The sequence below is a fragment of the Thalia democratica genome, chromosome 7 (assembly GCF_965202585.1).
Source record: "Thalia democratica chromosome 7, ktThaDemo2.hap1.1, whole genome shotgun sequence".
Taxonomy (NCBI): domain Eukaryota; kingdom Metazoa; phylum Chordata; class Thaliacea; order Salpida; family Salpidae; genus Thalia; species Thalia democratica.
The window spans coordinates 29,806,394-29,826,270 of record NC_139171.1 but is presented as its reverse complement, the minus strand read 5'-3'; the positions used below and the strand labels follow the sequence as shown (position 1 = coordinate 29,826,270).

At 23.3% G+C, this 19,877-nt stretch overlaps 1 protein-coding gene across 6 annotated transcripts; it reads right to left on the bottom strand.

Moving 5' to 3' along the window:
• Window positions 1-6,719: 6,719 nt before the first annotated feature.
• On the bottom strand, window positions 6,720-18,502 carry LOC145840179 (uncharacterized). Of its 6 annotated transcripts, none has more exons than XM_082947345.1 (12): window positions 18,086-18,502; window positions 15,238-15,361; window positions 13,075-13,542; window positions 11,086-11,237; window positions 10,691-10,894; window positions 10,187-10,291; window positions 9,866-9,980; window positions 9,445-9,524; window positions 8,995-9,099; window positions 8,782-8,917; window positions 8,377-8,572; window positions 6,720-7,533 (listed from the first exon to the last, which is right to left on the bottom strand). In XM_082947345.1, the coding sequence occupies exons 1-12, from the start codon at window positions 18,098-18,100 to the stop codon at window positions 7,344-7,346; spliced, it is 1,890 nt and encodes a 629-aa protein (XP_082803471.1). In that variant the 5' UTR covers window positions 18,101-18,502; the 3' UTR covers window positions 6,720-7,343. The 6 variants fall into 6 exon arrangements, with proteins under 6 accessions (XP_082803471.1, XP_082803473.1, XP_082803469.1 ...); XM_082947347.1 differs by having other exon boundaries at window positions 15,238-15,336; XM_082947343.1 differs by lacking the exon at window positions 18,086-18,502 and adding an exon at window positions 15,454-16,860.
• Window positions 18,503-19,877: the final 1,375 nt, after the last annotated feature.

Below are 19,877 nucleotides of genomic sequence, written 5' to 3'. Positions count from 1 at the left end.
GCAGTATTTAAATTATCATTTGAAGTAAGTTAGTTTATGACAAAATATTCTTAAAAAAATCGTATCCAATGAAATCAGGTAAATATTCTAAAATAACAGTAATGAAGTTTTTAAATACTAAATACATTGTTAGACAACACTCAAGTGACGACTATTTAACAATAAAATTATTAAACTTGTAAAAAGTTAAAAGTAAGAGCAAAACAAGTCAAACAATAAGCTCTTTTTTAAATTTAATTTAGTAATTTATTCTGATTTTTGAATATTTCAAAAATCTGTGCTCGTATAACAGCAACAAAATAAATTATTTGTTATAAAAATCCCATACTGTAGGAAGGTTTTTGAACGTATTTATATACCATTTGCAACTTTATATCAATAGGTTCATTTTGTTTTTTATATTTTATTACACAATGCTTTTCAAAATTATACAAGATTTCTTTGTCAAGTGATAAATTTTAAATGAAATTTGAAAAAATTTTCGTTGAGTGAATAGCTTAGAAAATAACTTTAAATTATGACGTATGAATAAATTAAAAAAAAAAAAATTAGAGATTCAGTAATTAAAACCAAAGGCATGTTTTTTAATAGATTGTTAATAATTTTGTTTTACCATTTAATGCTACTTGTGTATTTAAAATAGGTCGTTCTTCTTCAATCAATATTGATTCCAGGCTGTAAAGTTCGCTTTTCTTACATCGTTTTAAAACTTTAAAATTTTTAACAATGTCAGAGTTTTGACAGGATGTGCAATTAAAAAGTTAAGTTATTTTTTAAGCATTCACTCACAGAAAATTTTTTCAAATTTCATTTAAAATTTATCACTTGACAAAGAAATCTTGTATGATTTTGAAAAGCTTTGTGTAATATAATATAAAAAACAAAATGAACCTATTGATATTAAGTTGCAAATGGTATATAAAAATCTACTAATTTTTAAGTTTTTATTCAATTTTAAGGTTTTTCTTTTGCAATATATTAAAAAAAAACATACAGCAAGAGAATTTTAAGCTATTTACATTATTCTATAAAAAATATTTTGACTCTGACTTAAAGATGCTACAATACTGTTTCAGGTTTTGTTTAAAATAATCTATAATTAGAAAAAAACATTAAAAGTTTTATTAAATTTATATACAAAATATTTTTATAGTTCATCCATAAAACGTTACAAATCAAGGAAAATTCTCAAAAAAGTTTAAATAATATCAAGTTACATCTTGTTTCATTGTTGAAATGCCTATGTCCTTCATAAGTATTGTCTTTAGCTTTACGATATTTATGTTATTGAAAAGAAAAGAAACTAAATATTTATCTAAAATCCTAAAATCTAATTTGAAATGACACTAAGTTGAATTGACACTAACGTTGGAGTTAAATAAAGCCTAACAAAACGAGTTTATTTTTATACTAAGCTCACAGCGATATGTAACAAACATAAACCATAATACTAAAAAAAAGTTTAAAAATCGCATTGTTTAAATAACACTATTACATACAGTTAAAGAGACACCTAAGGTGCCAGCTAAAAATACATTCAGTAGTATAAGTACATAATGTACTTGTGTACTTAGGGCTGAATATTCTACACATGTGTCGCTGATTGGCTGATCTATTTTTATAGAGATAAAGCTATCCAACCGTAAATTTTGATGCTATTTATCATATTTTGGAGCCACAAGTTGTTACAAGTTAGCAAAAGACTTTGTTTAAAATTCAAAAGTCTGTTCTCAAACATTAAACCTTACTAGTTTCAGAAATTTGTATACAATTTAACTGTAATACATCTGTAGGATGAGAAAAAATTATTAAATAATAATTAACTTAGGATTATTTATTTTTACTGCTAATATATGGTTATGAGTGGTGGGGTTCATTATTTTGGTTTAAAAATTCACAGTAATTACCTAGGATGAAGTTGCACCAATGTCAAGCTGAAAATATATTAAATTTAATGTCTTTCTAACCATTATTTTATGCTAAAAATCAATGTTTTATGCTAACTATTTTTAGCCTGAAATATACTTTTTTTTAAACAAGATTTAAATACATAGTGAGAATAAAATTTATTTATGACAAACTAAAGTTTTCGATTGATTATGTTTTACAATATCATAATCAATATAAAAAATTGAAAAGATTTAATTGCTTTATATTGTTTAATAAAAGCAATTATATATTTAAGTTATATTAATTTATGATGTATAACTCAATTTATGTACTTATAAATATAAATTTTTAGCCATAAATTATATTTAAGAATAAATCATATACAATATAATTTCAGTTATATATTGGTGCAACATCATTCTAGATAATTATCAAATTCACATTGGCTTTTATGTAATAAAATATATATAGAATTGCCACACACTAATGAGCTCAGAGAAATTTCAAATAATAGAAAATCTCAGGGAAACTCACGAAAATTTTAATTTTTTTAAACTCTGGGAAATTCAAAGCAGTTTTAAGATTTTTAAGAAAACGTCAGGAATTTTTTTAAATAGTTTATTAAAAGTATTTAAGGATTTCAAAAAAACTCTGGGAAGGTTAAGGTTACTTACAGAATATTTTATGACTCAAAGAGTGGCAAAAAAGTATATATTAGGATTTAATTTATATTATTTCTTGAAGTATTAGCTTATAATATTTACAGTTATAGTTGGTTTTAATTAAGTTCAGGTTAAATTTATAAAATAAAGTTCACAGGGTAACTTAGGCCTCTGATTGTTTTTATAACTTTGTTTTGGATCTAAAACATTGTTTGAACAACAGATATCTAATTTGCCACAAGAACTTTTTTAAGGGTATAGGGGGTTAAAGACAATCACTTCCATGTTTTTGTTTATTTATATAACTATGATTCTTCAATTAAATAAGCATAAGGAAATTACAGTTAAGGCCAGGGGGTTACATCCATGTAAGATACTCACTAAATTTTTAAAACATATATGTTTTATATTTAAAGAGCATCTTTAAGAACTACGCATCCGTGTAAGGTACGCACAAATTTTTCAAAATATTTATCTATTACATTTAAAGAGTATCTTTAAGAAGTATGCATCCGTGTAAGGTAAGAATAAACTTAGGGGCATAGGGGGGTTACAACACTTTTTTAGAAATAAATATTAGTTAAAGGTTAGTTAAATGTCAGTTATTCATTAAGAAAAAGTGTAACCCCCCTGTAAAAATAAATTTAGGGGCATAGGGGGGTTAAAACACTTTTTTGTAATGTGATCTTGTTTTGTATAGTTATTAATAAGCTACAAGTTGCTTTTTACAGATTTTAAAATTTCAAAACAACTTTTGAGATATAGCCGGTCAAATTCGGAGGCAACAATAGGTTTCATATTGGAGTTACAACTAAAACAGCAAATAACTAGAATTCACTAAAGATATAGCTCCTAGCATTTTTGAAATTACTATCACAAATTTTTAGGAAATGTTCCTTGCAATATTTGAAAATACTGGTGCAAGGAATTATTAAAATAATTAAAAATATTTATATAAAAAATAGAACAATTTTTTTTTGTTATTTGTTATGAATTTTTTTTTTTTTGCAAAAGACTTTTCTAAACATTGCAAAGAACATTTCCTAAAAATTTGAGGTAGTTATCTCAAAAAACCTAAGAGAAGATATATTCTTGGTGATTTCTAGTTATTTGCTGTTTTAGTTGTGCCTCCCATAAAGAACCTATTGTTGCCTCCGATTTTGACCGGCTATATCTCAAAGATTGTTTTGAATTTTTAAAATCTGTAAATAGTATCTTGTAGCTCAGTAAAAAATATATAAAATAAGATCACATTCTAAAAAAAGTGTTTTAACCCCCCTATGCCCTTAAACTTATCCTTATCTTACACGGATGCGCACTTCTTAAAGATACTCTTTAAATTTAATAGATAAATAATAATTGGCTTTTTATTTATTTTTTAAAATTATATGTGGTTACTTACATAATTATAAAAATAAATAAAAATATGGAAGTGGTGGGCTTTGAATCCTAACACAGGTCTTTCTGAGCAAAAATGCAAAGCTTAACCACTCGTCCATGTTGCCTGTGATATAGCTGCACATTTTGCGTTTATTAATGTAAAAATTTTAACAATTTTTCAAAAGTTTTTGCATTGAAATTTATCCATAAATACTAATTCAATAAAAATATGATAACATAATTAATTATGTACCCATTTTGTTAACATAACAAGACAACTAAATTAATATTTAAATTAATATAATTATTATTTTTAATCAAGTATAATACTTGCTATTTAAAAAATACACACAACAAGTTAATATATAAAACAAACGAGATAATTGACTTACTTAAACTAAATAAAAGTAATAGTTACTTTAATTTAAACTGTTATGCCTAAGTATAAGCTTTCTATTTTAACCTACAATTAATAAAATCCTACGCCTACCCCTTACACTAATTTTATTTCTAAACTATATCGATCTCATAAAATTTACTTCTTTATCAAACTAACTCTTAATTATTTTTAGAGCTTTGTTTTTCAATAATTTTAAAACTTTTTCAACTATACTTTAATGTTTATTTTCGCCACAAAAAAATTTATTTTAAGTTTATATTAAAAACTTGCTTTAATATTTTTTTTACTATTTTTCGTTTATATGTGATAAAAATCTCGAATGAAGATGTTTTGTAAGCGTTTTGTGTTATTTTTTATTTAAAATTTTGTTTTCTCTGAGTGTTTTTAATGAAAACAGCTTAAATACGAATGAAAATTATTGTTTTAAAGAACAAATAATTAATAAAATTCATTACTAAACGGGTTATCAACCAATGAGAATTTAAAATAAAGTTTTTGATTGTAAGAACCTTGATTTAATTCCTTTGGTAAACCTGTTTTGACCATATATTTAATATACTGTCATTTATGTATTAAAGGGTTATAAGTAGAATTAAAAATGTATTTAAAGTGTATTCTTGTCTCTTAAAACGTGAAATTTTATTTATATTTAATTTTTCTATAAACTTCTCATCGAACCATCTTTAAATAATATTTTGATATTTATATACAAAAAATTTATCTATATATGACGTTTAAACGACGTTTTATTATTTATTTTATATACAAAATGTATTAAACACCATTGTTTTTATTGAAACTGATTAAGTCATAACGTTTTTAGGTTTTCTTATTTTTTTCTGAGTTTAAAAAAATTTAATCACTATTGATTAGTTTATATTTTTTTACCCAAAAGTACGTTTCTTTTAATTTTTTATTTTACGTAAATTTGGTTTTTTATAGGTAATTATTAAAAAAATTGTTAATACTTAGTGGTTTATAAAAACACTAATTAAATTATTAAAAACTAACTGTTTTATGTTATCTTACTTAAATTAGTTATTTTTCAAGTTAACTTAGTACATCTAAGTTTAAAATATTAGAGTTGTTTTAGATTTTTTATTAACAATATGTTTTCTTTTTTATTGTTATCGCATCATTTTGTCCCTGGTTTCGTAATAATTTATAAAATTTAAAACTTTTTTATGCTCTATAGCGCTACAAATTTTAAACAAATCAGCGACGCATTGGTGGAATATTCAGCAGTTAACATACCTAAAATTTATCACTTGATCAAAAGATTTTATCTTCAATAGTATAAATCAGACATGGTATAATCAAGATGGCAGTTAAATACAGCTGTTTTAATTGTAAACACGCGCTTTAAAGCTCTATAGTAAATTGAGAGAAATTTGGAGAAATAAAAGAAAGTAAAGTGAAAAGTGAGTGGTACGCTGGAGCGCGCTCGAGTTATTCTCTTCATTTAATAACTTTACAAATAGACGCAAAGTTTTAGCGCAAAAGTGAGAGAGCTAGAAGAAAAAAGAAATTTATAAGCCAAAATCGTACGCTTGAGTAATTCACTTAATTTTAAAACTTTAATAATGCATGTTAATTAGTTTTAACTAACTTTCACGTCTTGTCTTATATTTCTTAAAGTCAAAATTTTTTTTTGTTCCTGCAAAAATTTTATTAAAGTGAAAAACTACATAAGTGTTTAATTTACAATTTACTTACTTATTTTAACATTTTTTTTTCTTATGAAAATTTTTATCAAAAATTAATTTGTTTATATACCTTAAATTTTTATTAAATGAAAAAAAATAAGGTCAGTTTAACTGATTTGTTAAAGATTTAAGCTTAATTTACTTTTTTAAACTAAATTAAAAATATTTTCTGCTATAAGTTTTATAACAATCTAATTATACTAAAGCTTTTGCAGTAAGAATATTCGCAGCTAAAAATGTTAACTTAGTGAAAAGATATTTTATTAGATAATAATGACTATGATATAAAGCAAAGACTGAAATTGTACATTTAAAGGAATTCATGTTAAACTACTTTAATTTGTTTCATAAAATAAAACTTTATTTAAGAGAAAAAAAATCTAAAAGGTTACTAGTATTACTTATTTCATTTATCTTTAAGTTTTAAACCATTTTCAATGTTTAATTTGTAAGTATAGTTAACTAAAAAGTAATTTATTTTTGTAAGTTGCTTATGTACTTCTAGGTTTATTCATTTAATTCAAGTTTCAAAGTTTGTGAAAAAATAAAAACTAGGATATATTGTAATTAAAAAAATTATACAAACCTTCGACACTACAAAATATTATACTAATACAAGCTATATACTCTACATACTTTTTTGATATATATATAAAGAGCTTGGATTAATTTTATATGTTTATTAATAAAAGAACAAGTGCATAACATAAGGGCAGTTTACAGCACTATGACTTAAACTAATTTGTATTGCAATAACTAGCAGTTATGGCAATTAAAAAAAAATCTATATTGGTAAATAAAGAAAATTGTTTAAAAAAAAAGCTGAATTGAAGTAAAAATGTTTTGTTTAAAAACCTAAAATTTTATATAAAAATTTTAGAAAATACAAAAGTTAATACGGAAATTTAAAATAACAATTTTAAGTATTAAAAAATACTTAATAAAAACTAAGAAAATGAGAAATTTTAAAGTTTGTTAGGCAAAAGAAATTTAGCATAATACTCATATGATAAAAAATTAGCGCGATTAACGGTTGGATTATTATTGAACTTATTATTGTTACTACAAAATATGTAAAAAAGTACAAATAGTCTAAGAAATTTTAGCAATTAATGTACAAAACTTTGTAAATAAACAAATTTGAAATTTTTGAATAAAATACAGTCACAACAAATTTAAACAGTAGAATGCTTTAACAGTCACTCAAGTAAAAGTGTTTTTAAAATAGTGAATTGACTTTAAATGAAAAGCATTTTTTTTTTTTAAATTAACTGCTTTTTAACACGCAAAAATTTTGTTGAAATTTTATATTACATTGTTTGCTGCAAACATTGTCAAATTTGAAGGTTTAAATTTGCTGTACTCTTCGTTTGTCAAGATTTCATTGACATCTTGGCTTCTTGGTTTGTACAAACTAGACTTACCAACTTCTTCTATCAATGTATCTGAAAGTGGAAATTTGTCACAGCATAACTCCATTCTTTTGCAGGTTGATCTGAGAAAAATAGAATTTATTATAATTTTGGGTAATAATTGGCTTAAGAATGTAAAAAGTAATTGTAGGAATTTTTTATTACTAATGTTTGAATTGAACCTTTGAATGAAAAAGAGTAATTTATAAACCATACGTTGAGTTATAATTTTGTACTTTACCAATATTATATTTATGATAAAAATATTCAACAAACAGATTAACACTATACTTTACTTTATCTAAAAAGACAACAACCTATATAATATTTAAATAATAAGCAAACGCCAAGCTTTTTAACCTTGTAAAAATAGTTTTAATTAGAATAAAAAATTTAAAAAACTACCTAAACTAAAATTTGTTAAAAAAGTTCTAGTAACTTTTACTAGTGATATATATTATTGAATTTTACTGATAATATACCGATAAATTTAGCAAAAAAATGTTTCAATTCTTATTATGCATTTATTCTTCCCTTATATTTAAAATAAAAGAAAAAAAATTATATAAAACAAATCGTTGTAATACAAAATATTAATTTAATTGGATTACATTAAAAAAACAAGTTATTAATAGGGCCTTTATGTCTCCTATAATAAAATATGTTTTTTAAAAGTAAAAATCAAAATGATAAGGTTTGTTGAATAATAACAAAACAAAATTCAAAAATTTCTTGTTTCAAGGATCCGGGTACACAAAAAGACCTCTCGGTCATCGAGTTGCATACCCAACTTTAACTAAAATTAAATAATCTAAATAATGATTAAAAACTTTACAGTTTAAATTACACATTAAAATTTCATTTCTATGAAATAAATAGGTTAAAATAAAAAAACATAAATCCAAATACATTAAATTTTTACTTACCTAATAATCATTAAGGAGTTTAACAAAATATGGCCCATATTAGATTGTCTATTGTTTTTCGAGATATTCATCAAGGAAAAGTCTCGCTCGATTTGCGCGTTACTAAAAGGTATCGTTTGTAGTTTCATCATTAACTCCTTAAGTTCTTGGTATTCAACGCGAACACTGCTCCAAAAGTTAACGTTTGTTGATTTATCTGTTAAGAATAAACTGATAACTTTTTATGTACATAATCAATTGTAAGTGTACTCTTACAATAATAAATCATGTTTTTATTTTATCAGAACTTAGTTTTCGGTAGATTTACAATGTTTACTAAATTACAAAACTTGTTTAACATTAACAATGAAAATTTTAATTTATATTTAAGTAGTAGGTTACTATTGTTATTTTCCTTTAGCTAACCGATACTTGTTTGATGACGTCCATGCAAACTATTGTATTGAAGTGAGATAGTATCTCTGTGGTTTCCTTCAAACAAATTTTTAATTTTTGGATGTTCTAAAAACTTCTCAATATCCGGCATCCGTCTATTTAAGGCCTTTAAAAAATTATAAGTTTTAATGATATTTAAATAAGTTATTTTATTTTTTGAAGATATATTTAATACCAACTAACATCGTTTACAACTTCATACTGAGCCATAAATTCAAGATTTTGCAGCATTCTTTTTTCCAATTCAATTATAAACACTACAACAAAACTTTGAAAAATATTTTTTACCTGTATTAAAACAATTAATTATAAAAATGTTGGAATTATAGGAAAATTAGTTACAGATTAGAACCGTAGCGTGTCATTAACAGAAATTTTTTCACGTGTAATACACAACATTAAGTAAATTACTTAAGTAAAGTATGAGAATTTACTGAAAAAAAAAAACGATTATGTAAAAAAAAAACACAGTTATTATAATAACTTGTATTTTGACTTAAAATTTTTTCAAGTAAAGTAAAAACAATTTCAGAAATTATTCTCATTAAACAAATCCTATTTAAAAAAAATCAATTAAGTTTAGTTGTTAATAAACCCAATTGACTAAACAACGTGAATTTTAATTAGTTTAACCTCTGCCTTCTTACTAATGGATAAATTTGCATAAACTTCGTTTACTTCTACATGAAAGATAGGTTCTTCCAAAAGGTTAGCTACAAAAAAAATGTAAATTTTAGTAACTACAACTTAATTTATATAGTAAAATAATAATTTAACAATTAATTTAATAAAAAAATAAAATATTGATAATAATTACTTATATCGTTTACTCTGTATAAAATCCAATCTAAATTTGAATCTACTAAACCTTTAACAAAATGTTAGTAATGTTTTGTTATAAGAACGTTATTGTACGTTTGTTTGCGTTACTAATTAAAAAATAATGTTTATTTACGCCAAAATGTTGTAGATATAAAATCAAACGAAACTTTATTATTAATAGCCTAAAATTAAAAATTATTCTTAGTTGCCTTGTGATCTAAATTAAGCTTACTTGAATTTGGTTGGTAAATGAGGTCTTTTAGATGCTGTATAAGTTTTGTTATTGCTAATCCAAACTTAAAAGGTTCTACTTTACTTTTTTGTAGAAGAATATTAACAGAATTTACCTGATGAATAAAAATAATTAGTTATTACACTGTAAAAATTTAGTCTTGCTTTACATTTAATACTTACAGCTAAACTTGGCATGACTTCAAAATAAGTAATTAAAAATAAACATTTAAAATCAAATTAGAATGATTGAAATTAGTTATGTTATAGTGCTTAGGGTGTTAATTCATTATTAAGCAGATAATAGGTCTTAGAAACTAACTTTCTCTAAAATTTTGCCCATAAATTTAAAAACAAAATTTAATCTATTGCTATTTAGCATTTTTCGAATACTTTCAGCATGTAAATCGTTTCTTCTTCTTTCTGGCTAATATACAAACAAATGTTATAGGTAAGAATAAAAATTTCGATAACAAACATCATTATAGTTAATAAACACTAATACTTATAAAAACAAGGCTCATTAACAAAGAAAGTTTTGTTTAAAAAGATATATATTCTTATTAAATCTATGTTAATTAATTTGTGCTTTTAAACATTTATTATATATCTTCTGATTATATATTTGATTTAATAAAATGTTACCTTAGTAAACATATGATTACTAAGTTTCAGGGCAGATTGAATTTTAAATTTATAGATATTTGTAAAAATAGAATTGTAAAAATGCTAAATAATTTAAAACAGGATTGTTTTAAGTTTTATACTAATAATTTTTCTAATTATTAAAGCGTCTTGAAGTTTATAGTAATAGTTTAATACCTACTTCATTAAAAAAAGCTTTGAGTACTTCCCAATTCAATAAAATTCTTTCAATGCATGGAAAGTGTGATATCCATCTAGTTTTGCTTAAGGCTTTAAATTTTAACGGAATTTCACCCGTCATACACACACCTAAATTTTCAAAGTCACTTCTTCTTGTGTTAGATAACTTGAAGTAGTTGAACGTTTTCTTAATAAGCTCCTCAACCTTATTTAATTTAAAAGTATACACACTTTTATTCAACAACAATGGTTTTTTTTAATACAACATTTAAAATATAATAAAATATCATAAACAAATATAAAAAAACAACTTTGTAACTTGAATAAATGCAGCTTACTAAAATTCTCATTCAACAATTTAATTAATAATTTATATAAAATAGTTTTAATACTTACTTCATTAGGTATTGTAGCTTTGGTTGCATTTAAACATGCATTTTGCAAAGCATGATTTGTACAGGATATTGTTATAAGCCTGGGATTATCTTTTTTCAGAATTTGTCCTACTCCATTCTTAACTCCTGTCATGGAAGCAGCTCCGTCTGTACCTAAAAATATATTTACTAAGTTAAAAAAAAAAAAATATTTTTCTTAAATTATAAGACCAGTTTGTGCTTAAATTTATACTTTTCTTAAACAATTGAATAAAATCAAATTAAGTCTATTAATAAAGATAGATCATTGTAAGATATTAAAACTAGTTTATAAAAGTTAGCAAGAATACACAGAGAATAGCTGAAATAAACAAAAATTAACTTATTATTAATATCTAAATTTAAAATTAAAAACACGTTAGTAGTACATATTTAATAAATACATAACTAGAATACAAAAATGAAAAAAACAGTAACAGTTCATATATACTTACATATTGAAACTACAATTTTTAACTGAACATTATACATCTTTAAGACTCTTTTGAATGCGTTAGCAATAGATAACGCTGATTTGTCTCTTCCAAGGTCTTCGAGGTGTAAAAATGTAGATACTGAAGTTTTCTTTATTTTGCTTAGATAACAAATACTAACACCTGTGATTCAAACATAAAGCTTTCTAATTTTTTTTGTTATAAGTTTAATAACTGTAAAATTTTGAATGAAAAGAACTTATAATCTGTATACTTTGGAATAAAAAAAAATATAAATGTTTTAAAATTATCTGTTGGTAACTACTACTCATGCTTTTTTAAATAGATATCTAAGAAAGTTAAAAAATACCAAATATAGTCGAACTTTTAAGTACATAAAATCTGTAAAATTAGAGGACTACCACTTTGTTCTAGTTAAACAACTGAAGGTAGTAGAACAAAAGTTTAAGAAAGTATAGCTTTAATTGTAATTACAACCGCTGTATATAAAAGGAAAACTGTTATAATTATTTGAACATAAACTGCTTCCGGTTAACCACTCGGTATTTTTAAAATTTTTTCCAGGTTTTCTAAATTTCTTCCAAGTTTTTAAAATTACACATATTAAGGTCTGTTTAAAGTTAATAGTTAAGTTTAATGTTAAAACTGTATTAAAGAGTATAAAAACATGGAAAAGGTACACTAAAGCTGCTTTATAAATGGTTCATTAATAAAAAAAAATTGATGATGACAAAAAACTTTGAAAAATAGGGTATAATTTTCTATTCAAATCCAAATTTTATTACTATACAAGTAAAAATTATTGAAAATATCAGGTTTTTCAACGTCTTTTAAAGATTTATGTACAAAATTCCAGGTATTTTTATGCCTAAAATTTTAACTCCATGTTTTTCCTGGTTTCTAGGTAAAGTGGCAACCCTGCTCGTTAAAGCAACAAATTGCTAATTTATTCATTATTTTCTTTATTAATTAAAATTTTTGCTGTTTAATAAATATTATAATAATTAAATCATTCTCCTTATTAGAAAAATAAAATCAACAATATTTTGACATATTTCTTAAACTATTAAATAAAAGTCAACACAAAAATCAAATATATGTTAGAAATGAAACTGACTTAGTTTACTAGAACGAGTTTACTGTATAAATATTAAAAAAAATCATAGTAATTCTAACTTTAATTTTATGTAAATTTTAATTTATTAACCTATTAAATTCTGTAAAATAAAAACTTTTTCCTTTAACTGTCATTAAACCTACTTACATCTGAGTAATCTAAAAATGTCCAACTCATTGCATAACAAAATATTTTCTTTTACAGCTAACGTGTTACAAGAATTAATCTATATTAAAAAAATAAAACAAAGAACAATGTGTTTAAAGCTTATTTCATGTTTGAAATTTAAATTTAATAAGCTTTTAGTATTAAAATATTTTTATATTCAACAGAATGTATGTAAATAAATAACAAATTTAAACTTAATTAAATTAACAAAGCTTAAAAGTTATTTTCTTACCTAGAAAACTTTGTCCAGCAGTATCTGTACTCTCATCCAGATAGAAATAACAATGCTTCACCATAAAATCAGTTATGATTAGTCTTCTGCAAATTGGTGCGAGAGTATTGCACAGAATCATTTTTGCTTTCCTCCTTTTAAGCGTTGCTGATTCGTGAGCTGTCCCAAGTGTCTTCATGACATCTATCTGGTGTTCGCCTGCTAGCAAGTTCCCGTGAAGAGCTTGTTGCAATGCTAACCGGACTTCTGTCTGGCGTACGTTTTCTTTAAGGAAATTGTTGAATTGCTGTTTAAAAGATTTTTCCATCCTAAACTGATTTATTGAGTTGTGGTTATTTGTGACTGGAGATGCGCGTTTATGTCGGTCAGAATAAGAATGAACTTTTAAGTTGCTCTTTTTTGCTTGTAGTTCTACATTGCACCACTTGCAAAAAGCTTTAGTTTCACAATTTGTTGGAGCAATCCAATCTAATAAGTAAAACAGCATTACACATAGTTGACATAACAGATATAACTAATAAAACATTAAACACTATTTATATTTGCTTATAAATAAGTTGTGTATCTAATATTTATTTTATTAATAAGTGAACAATTGAGATTTCAATGATTTAACAAAAACGTTTCACAATAAACTAAACAGTTTAATAGATGTAATAGTGTTGCCTTGTATTTTCAAATTTTTTTCAAAGTATTCCAAAATTCTTACAGAATTTTAAAAGTTCACAATTTTAATCTTTATTTGGTCGAAAATTAGGTTCAAAGTAAGATACTGTGTTAAACAGTATGACAACATTAAAAAGATACTTTAAACTTACAATAAATGTGTTGGTAGATAAAAAATTTTTAGATGAAGAAAAAAAATATTATTTATATTATAAATTTTTGTGTCAAATCGAAAATTTAACTACTGACAATGCTTAAAATGTTAAAATTTCCAGGTTTTTTTTTAATTTGAAGTTTTTCCGATTTTTTTTCAAAAATACAAACATTCCTGGTTTTTTTTTTTGGGTTAATTTGACAAATTATAGGCTTCCAGGTAAAGTGGCTAGCCTGATGTAAGCATCACAGTTCAACTTGAGCTAATTAAGTATGTATTTACTTTTAAAACGTGCTTTTTAAAGTTTTGTTTCACTACAAGATCAATAAATAACAATTTTTTTTTAATTTATTTATTCTCAATTAATAAAAGCTTTAGTTAAATCTATCTTATAAATCTAAGCTTACAAATGGGATAATAAATTTGCTTATAATAAAATTGTTATTTATATCACAACTTTTATCAAAAATTTATATATAAATTTAATCAATGCAGTGAAATAATTCTTTTTTGAAATAAAAAAACTAAGTAGATCTGTCTAGTAATTAAATCAGTCAAAGCTAATCTTCTTAGCATTTATAAAATAGTAAATAAAAATTTTCTTTTTGTAATTGAAAGCAATATACTAAAAAAATTTATAAAGAATTCTTGATATTACCACAAACCATTTGTCAGAAAAATGTTTTTAATATTCAAATAAATGTATTTTATGACAAAAATTAAAAAAAAAATCATGATAATTTGTAAGGTTTAAAACCAAAAAATTGTTGTAAATAAATAATTTGCCCATCTCACCGTCTTATGGCCTTTATGAACCATTTTACTTAAATAATAAAATTAGAAATTCAATTTTTGTCTATGAAGCGAACTTTGTTTTATACTAACAAATTTTGGTTTTAGTTTTATAATAAAATTAACAGTTTAATTTGTGTGTTGTTATTATAAAATGTATTTTAAGTATATTTATTTAAATAAAGTAGTCAAAGGTTAGTACTAAAGTAAAAAAAAATGTCATGCTAAAGTATTGTTAATTATTAAATTATTAAAACAAAATGTTAATTTTTAGGTAAAAAGTGAATTGGAATTTTTGACTTTAGATGATAAAATTTTTTGTGTATTATTGAAATAAAATTACAAAAAATACTTTAAAAACTATTTAAAAATTATTTTTTTTTCAAAAATTACAATGGAAAAATTAATTTAATTCAATAAAAACATGAGAACTTTCCTTTATAATATTTAATAAAAAAGCTCAGTATTAAAAAAAAATTGTTGTTGAATTTAAAATTGAAATACTCAAATGTGTATTCTTAAATACTACAAATTGTTAGAGATAAAAAAACCTTTTAACTCATAAACAGATTCCCAAGATTTCTGGTACCTCATCTTTTTAGGTGGTGGAAAATCTAAAGTTGGTAAATCTTCTTGGTCTGGAATTTCATCTAAAATAATTTCAACGGTTGTTACCTACGAAAATGTAACTGCTAAAGTAATGTGTTTAGTGTGTAACTTAATAACTATTTGTAAATCCAAGAAAAAAAAAACCATTAGAGACTTACCTTAACTACTACAGAATAGCATGGTTGCCACAAGTCAAGCTGAGAAATTTTTCCTGACTTTTCCTGACTTTTTCCTGACATTTTACTAAAGTTTTCCTGACTTTTTTCAAGATTTTTCTGACTTTTTACTATAATTTTACTAAAAAAGGCATTGAAAATTAAGTAATTTTGTAAAATTTAAGGAACATTTTGCAATTTTAGTCTGACTTTAAAGAATTTTTAATTAATTTTTCACTAATCGAAGGCTTTGAAATAAAAGGAAATAAATAAACTTGAACTGACAATATCTGAGGTTTTTATAAATTTTTTTCCTGAATTTTTCCTGAATTTTTTCAAAAACCCCCCATTTTGACCTGAATTTTCCATGACTTTTGTCATTTTTCTTAGTTTTTCCTGATTTCCTGAATTTTCCTGACTATGTGGCAACCCTGAGAATAGCCACCTGATTTTTATTTAAATTTTTTACATGATTTCAAAAAATCTTCAAAAATACACATTTTAGAGTCTAGCTTTAGTTTAAAGTTAAATTTATTGTAATAAACTGTTTGGAATAGTACAAGGTTGCCACTCATGTTTATAAATTTTTCCTGGTTTTTCAAATCTCTACAAGGCTTTTAAAATTACATGTATTTTGGTTTATTTTCAGTTTAAAGTTATGTCTAATATAAAAAACTGTGTTAAATAATAAAAAAACATTGTATATGTACTATAAAGTTAATTAAAATGTGTATTATAACTAAAAAATTTTAATTGAAAACTTATTTATATGATAGTTTTTTTGTGTCAAGTTAAAATTGTACTACTTAACATGCTGAAATTGTTAAAAACTGAATGTTTTTCTAAGTCTTTGGTTAAAAATTTCTCAAATTCCAGGTTTTTTTTGCCTTAGTTGTTAAGTATCAGGTTTCCAGGTAAAAACAGATTTCCAGGTAAAGTGGCAACCCTGATAGCATAAGCCATTGAAAAATACTTAAGTTTATTGAAATGCGTTTTATGAAAAAAAGTTTTTTTTGTTGATAAAAAAAAACTTATTTATATGAAATATTTTTGAATCAAGTTAAATTTTATTACCGAACTATGTAAACTTGTTAAGAATTTCAGGTTTTTTAGGTTTATTGTTAAAAAATGTAGGTTTTTTTTAAATTATATCTAATTTCAGCTTTGCTAAGGTTTTAATTGCCTTAATTGTCAAAGTACAGAATTTTTAATTTCTAGGTAAAATAGCAACCCTATAGTTATTATCCACTCTTTAAACAATTTTCCTGACTTTTCTAAATCAAATTATCAATTTAAACAAATAATATAATACATATTCAAACACTTGGAATTAATAAAGCCTTCAATTTTATATTTCAGTTTATCAATATTTATAAAATTAGTAGTAAATATTTTACCCTTATTTATGTAAAAAATATTAAAAAACAACTATTCTACAATAAACTATAAATAATTAAACTTAACCATGAAGTTCACCTCTTTTATAATTTAATTTAAAAATTTAAACAATTTTGAAAAAATTATAATGAGGTAAATTATAAACATAAACTTATTACCCAAAACACTAAACCTAGTGTTTAATTAGAATGAAATTATTTATTTACTTAAACAAAAAACAATTCAATTCTAACATATGCTAGATAAACAAACTTATGTGTATTATCATTGTTTTACTAAAAAATGCTACAGATTATCAAACTGCTTACAAAAACTGTTTGTTCTAGTAGGATAGTTTAAAAAAATTTTAATAGAAACATTTTGCAGTTTTATAAAGGATATTCATTTAATTTTACCAGATGAAGGCATTAAGTAATTTTGTAAAATTCTTGGAAATTTTTTCAATTTTAATCACACTTTGAAGAATTTAAATTAATTTTTTACCATTCAAAGACTTGTTTTTGAATATAAGGAATTCAGTGAATTTAAACTGACAAAATCTGATATTTTTTAATATTTAGTCAAACTTCCTGACTGTTTAAAAAAAAAACCTTACTATTCTTGTTATTTATCTTTTTTTTCTGCTTTTACTGAGTTTTTTGACTTTTCCTGACCTTGTTTCAACTCTGCCTTAATTTACAAAACTAGTTTTAAAAACCTTGAGTTGTACACTAAAACTTTCAAGTATAATATTTTTTTTAGATAAACTACCTAATTATAATAAAAAAAGACTCAATAAATTTGTCACATTAAAAATTTTAAATAGATTTAATCTAAGCAAATAGTAGTTTCAAGTTTGTAAACAAAAATAATAAATTATATTCAAATTACTTTTAAGTGAAATCTATGTCTTAATAAAATAATTTATAATGAATCTTAAAAAATTATAATAATCAAACTTTATTTTTAAGTTTAAAAATTCAAATAATTTGATAAAAGTAGGATATAAGAAAAAATAATTTGTCTATTGCATCTAATTTTTGGAAAAAAAAAATCAAATAATAAATTAATTTAACATCGATTAGTTTTAAAGCTACAATGTTTTTAGTTTATTAACCATTTAAATAAGTGGAAGATACTTTTCTTTAATTTTTCTAACCAAACATTACCTACTACTACAAGGTTAATAGGTAGTTATGATTAAATTAACAATAAAGTGAATAAAATTAACCTTATGAAATAAAAAACATAAACTTACATTTAAGGCATTCATACTTATAAAAACAATATGCTTTTAAATATGTTGGTGTAATTGAATATATGAAACTTTTATGTTCTCAACTTGTAAAATACAGCTTTTGCTTTCATAAGAAATTTTAATTCTATTGCCATGCTTTTTATTTTTTATTCTACTGCGGGGATTTTGTGCTCTGCGATTTAGCATCTCTGGTATAAATTACAAAAAGTTTACAATGTCATAAATTGATGAGCTTGAACTTAGCTTGAGAGCGTTTTTTAGGCACTTTATAAAAATGTCCAAACTTATGACCAAATTATGTCCTTATCTTAAAGGATAATCATTTTTTTTAAAGAACGGTCCTTTTTCTTTAAATTAAAAAAAATCAATTGAATTGGGGTTTGACTTTTTAGGGCCCCTATAAAATTTTTGTGTTTTTTCTAGTTTATTATTTATACAACCTTTTCTTATAAAAATATTTTTTTTTTCAAATTTTTTTTCTTAAACATATTTATGAAAATGAGTTTAATGATGCTATAAAATTTAAAAAAAAAAATTTTTGTATACTATAAGCCTGAATAAACTTTTCAGAAAAATTCCAATTTTGCACGATTTTTGTTTTTTAAATAAAATACCTTTCATGCAAAAATAAAACATTTTTTTTAGTATTTTATAATTTTTACAGACTTGTATAGTTATGTTTTGTGATGTCGTGATATATTTTTTTCAAGTTTATTGTTGCTTTTAAAATATATGATTCATACAAGTTTAACCTAAATTCTTAGCAATGCTACTTGAGGGATTTCTTGCTCAAGTGCTAAAAGTTCAGGTAAAACTTTTATGGGTCATATTTTAAAAGCAATAATACACTGGAAAAAAAATATCACAACATCATAAAACATAACTATACAAGTCTGATAAAAATAAAAATTACTATAAAAATATTTTATTTTTGCATTAAAGGTTGTATACCTGAAAAACGAAAATCGTGCAAAATTGGAATTTTTCTGAAAAGTTTATTCAGCCTTATGGTACACAAAACAAAATTTAATAAAAAAATTGAAATAAAAGTTTTATAGCATCATTAAACTCATTTTCTAAGTATGTTTAAGAAGAAAAAATTGAAAAAAAAAAAGTTATTTTTTAAGAAAAGGTTGTGTAAATAAAATACTAGAAAAAAAACAAAAACATTTTAAAGGGGCCCTATTCAAATAGTCTAACCCTAATTGAAAGATTTTTTTTTAAATAAAGACAAAGGACCGTTCTTTAGAATAAAAATATAAGTTTTTAATTATCTATTAAGATAAGGACATAATTGGGTCTTAAGTTTGGACATTTTTATAAAATTCCTAAAAAACGCTCTCAAGCTAAATTCACGCTTGTTATAAATTGTAGTATATTAATAACAAAGTTAATTTAAAGATAAACCTTTTATCTGCTTAAGTGCTACTAACTACTAAGACCCTTTAAAATACTATATTGCAAATAAAGTTTAATAAATTTAGTGTATCATTTAGTTTTAGCTTTAGTTGTGAGTGTAATCAACTAAAACTATAATAAAAATTAAACAGGGTCATATAATATTGTTCTACAGTTAGGTTGAATTTAGTTTTAACCAAGCCAGAGTCATTCTATTTATAGCCTGTAAAAAAGTTCACGTAAAAAAAAAACAGTTTGTATAGCTAAAAAAGATTATGTACAGCTTTAATAAAGTAACTTACTTTTATAAATTTCTTAGTCTGATTTATAACTTTAGTCAAATAAACATGAAATAAATAATTCTAAACAACATATGATTGCTTTCATAAAACCA